Below are 3,764 nucleotides of genomic sequence, written 5' to 3'. Positions count from 1 at the left end.
GCTGTTGTTGGCGTCGCTGCTCTCCTGTCTCGTTGAAGAGTTGGTGGATACAGGTCTTGTGGGAGGGTCTCTGGTGTTGTCGTTGCTGCTGGTGGCTAGTGTCGCGGAAGAGTTGGAGGAAGTTCTGTTTGCTGCTGGGGAAGCTGTTGTGTTACTGACCTGAGATGAGTTGTTACTGAATTGAGGTGTACTGTTGCTTGTACTGTTCTGCAGAGGTCTGCTGCTGCTCCTATTTTCAGAGCTAGAAGAACTATGTGCAGCCGCTGTTCTTGCAGTGCTTTCTGCAGGCCGCGAGTTCGAGTCAGATTGGGAAATAATAGCTGAGGTTCTGTGACTTGCGTTTGGAGACGCAGCAGAGCCACTTGCTTGCAATGATGATGTTCTTTCGCCTGGCTGAGATGCTGTCTGTGTAGGGGTTGTTTCTGAATCTTCCACGGGAGTGTTCATGCCCGGTGATGCTCCGGTCACCATCGCATAACTGTGAAGAGGTCTGCTTTCAGTGCCCGTTGGAGCTACATCACCGCTTCCTCGAGGACCTACACCACCAGACTGTTCTCCGTCTTTCTCCCTCACGTGCTGGCAACTGGGAGACAACCGTCGGTGAACATCTATAGGGTTGTCTCCTCTTGTCCAACCGGAGTGGCGCACGCGACAACTGTAGCAGGTCATCTCGTCACCTTGACCCCGGAAGTAGAATCCCGCGTCTGCTAGTTTGACCCTCGACACCGGAAATGACCCCGACAGCGCGCCAAGCGTTGCCAGCCGGTATCCAAGATGAGCAAGGTCAATGTCGGGGTTAAAGGTCGCGTCCGGCAAAAACCGGGTGACTGGAGTTACCCGAAATTCCGGAGGATTAAAAGTCCTTGGAAACATATACATGTCAAGTTGCTTTACACAGAAACAGTTTGTATGACAGTGGTAATGAAACTTGTCAGAGCCACCAGAAGATATGAACTTTCTGTCTGTACACAACTGTACATTCAGATGCGCAGAAAGCTTTATGTTGTTTAATTTCTGAAGCAGATGCCTCTTCCCGAAAAGCGTTTTACCACTAGAGACAGAGAGGTCGGAACACCGGTCATACACGATTGTGTTTTCTTTAGTCTCTTCGGTCACAAAGTGACACTTTGAAATGGAGTACGCGGAAATCGTCACGCAAATGTGTATATCACGATCTGTTCTGTTAAACTCTGTGTTCATGTGATAGACACATAAACACCCAATTACTGCTACAACGGTGAAAACGAGTGACTTGACGCCGCAATGACTGTCAGCTGAAGGGCAAAACCGCACAAGGTTCACACTGGGAACAAGGCTTGGGGGAGTTCTGACAGTAAACGCAGAGGAGAAATCTTTTGGATTATCAGATGTGACGTTTATCTTGGAAGTTCTGCTGACGTCATCTGTGACGTCAATTGATAAAACGGTTCTGCGACTTTTGTGAACCGCAGATGGTTTGTGGCAAACAAAACTATGCGTGAGGAATTGAAGACTTGTTAAAGATAAAAGGTCTGTCAAAACTACCAGATCATTTACCTGTTTGATGGCTGACAAAAAGTTACATCCATAACTAGTGACATTTGCGTGAGAATCTTGCTTTGGATGGTGTCCGAACGCGGCACCGTGCACCGTTAGAGTTGACAGCCAGGAAGCGTTTGGGGTCGAATGTACACTCTTCAAGATGACCAAGCTGAACAAAGATGGTCTTGGAGCGATAGCGACATGGTTCCAAAGATATGCCGATTTGTTCAAAGACACAGTATTCGAACAAGTGTTCAATTGATCGGTTGTGTTGCTGCAAGGAGACGCAGACGTTTTCAAACTGGCAGCGTTGACATCATTATTCAAACAAGAGAAGCGGCGAATGATGGTGATGTTCCAAGGAGACGTAGTGATTTTTAAACAGCCAGTGCTGGGAGACACATGAAAGACAATGCAGCTTTGATGAAAAAGACACGCGAAAGGAAGGGATGCGCAGATTCTCAGTAACAAGCCTTCTTTTCTGTCGTTGTTCTCTCGATGAAAAAGCCTGTGTTCCGTGACAATATACCAAGCCTCAGTGAAACACGTGCAATTCGAAACAGAACCAGAACGTGTTAAACGTAGTTGATAACTCAGCGGTACAACTGATTCGGTGCGATCTGTCAGATTCACCAGGTTGACTAGTTCACCGATTGACGCCGTCTGTGCAGTGAAAAGGGGGCATGAAGCTTTAGAACTGGGCAAAGTGTAGCCACGAAGACTTTGGTCCAGCAAAGTGTTGCCTTCCTCGAGCGTATTCATGGTTGGCTGCAGTAGTAGAAGGAACAAGATGAAGCTGACAGACATCCCCATTAGCGTTTGCATGATGACTTGACGAGGCAATGACGTGGCGATGATGCTCACTGTGACGCGTGTTCGTGTTGTTTTGGATTGTCTTGGTCTGCAACGTTATATGAGCTGTTGGTCTCAGACGACTTTCACCAACCTGAAAACACGAATGGGTGAATAATGTCAAAGTTTGAGCGCGCGTGTGTGTGTGTGTGTGTGTGTATTTGTGCGTGCGTGTGTGTGACAACAATTGTATAATGTCGAAGTTTGAGCTCGTGTGTGTGTGTGTGTGTGTGTGTGTATTTGTGCGTGCGTGTGTGTGACAACAATTGTATAATGTCGAAGTTTGAGCTCGTGTGTGTGTGTGTGTGTGTGTGTGTGTGTGTGTGTGTGTGTGTGTGTGTGTGTGTGTGTGTGCATGTGTGTGTGTGTTTGTGTGTGAGTGTGTGTTGTGTACGTGTGTGTGTGTTGTATACGTGTGTATGTGTGTGTGTGTATGTGTGTGACAATTACGTGGGCCCGTGCTCTGGCATACGGTCATAATTATACAAACCCAAGATCGCACCATCCAAAAATTACACAATAAATCACTCTTGCAAATAAAGGTGCAATTTGTGTTGAGTAATGCAACAAAAACACCAAATGTACCCGAATTGCCGTTCCTAACACAAGGGAAGGCGGCGAGCGAGTCAGCGACCAAGACTGAAAGAGAACGGGGCTCAGATAAGTTCAGAAAATGTCATTACTTTTGTAAATTGCTTGTGTCATGCTTTTTCAGCAACGTGTGTAAACTGCTGCATCACGCTATCTTTGACGACACACACACACACACACACACACACACACACACACACACACACACACACACATACACGTAAGTACACACAAACAAACAAACACACACACACACACACACACACACACACACACACACACACACACACACACACACACCATCATTATCATCACCATCATCATGTTACGCAATTGTAGGGGGTTCGGGAGCACACATTTTAATGACATCAGTCAGCTTATAATGGTGAACATAATCTATGACAGCAAAACCTGTAATTACCCGATGACAAAATTAAGTATATCATTGTGTAACGGGGTGCTAAAAACACTCAACAGCAAAAATAGTACAAGGGAGTGAGTTTAGGCTAAATCGATAGCTTATCATCAATACAACACAACGATTTCCAACAAAAAAAGTCAACATCAGCTTCATTTGAAATAGCGCAACAACAGCTTCCAGAGTCACAACACCGTTCCTATGTCTTCTTTGTTTGCATGGTTGTCTGGTGTTTTGTCCCCCCCCCCCACATAGCATAGTAACCCTACCTGTCCCAAGATAGGCCACTTGGTTCTGAGAAGACGTCAACATCAAATAGTCAGTCAAACTCACATCTATCCACCCAAGTCCGCACTCTTGAAAGAAGGGGAACAACTCCTGT

The 3,764-nt window shown here is 46.2% G+C and overlaps 1 protein-coding gene across 1 annotated transcript; it reads right to left on the bottom strand.

Moving 5' to 3' along the window:
* Positions 1 to 3: 3 nt before the first annotated feature.
* On the bottom strand, positions 4 to 3,022 carry LOC138955159 (uncharacterized; the record flags this gene model as incomplete). Its single annotated transcript, XM_070326823.1, has 1 exon — positions 4 to 3,022. A coding segment is annotated over exon 1 (2,343 nt), but the record flags the coding sequence as incomplete, so codon positions are not given.
* Between the last annotated feature and the right edge of the window lie 742 nt (positions 3,023 to 3,764).

Source organism: Littorina saxatilis, unplaced genomic scaffold (assembly GCF_037325665.1).
Source record: "Littorina saxatilis isolate snail1 unplaced genomic scaffold, US_GU_Lsax_2.0 scaffold_3654, whole genome shotgun sequence".
Classification (NCBI taxonomy): domain Eukaryota; kingdom Metazoa; phylum Mollusca; class Gastropoda; order Littorinimorpha; family Littorinidae; genus Littorina; species Littorina saxatilis.
Note: the sequence above shows the minus strand (reverse complement) of the source record. Positions and strands in the feature narration are given on the sequence as shown.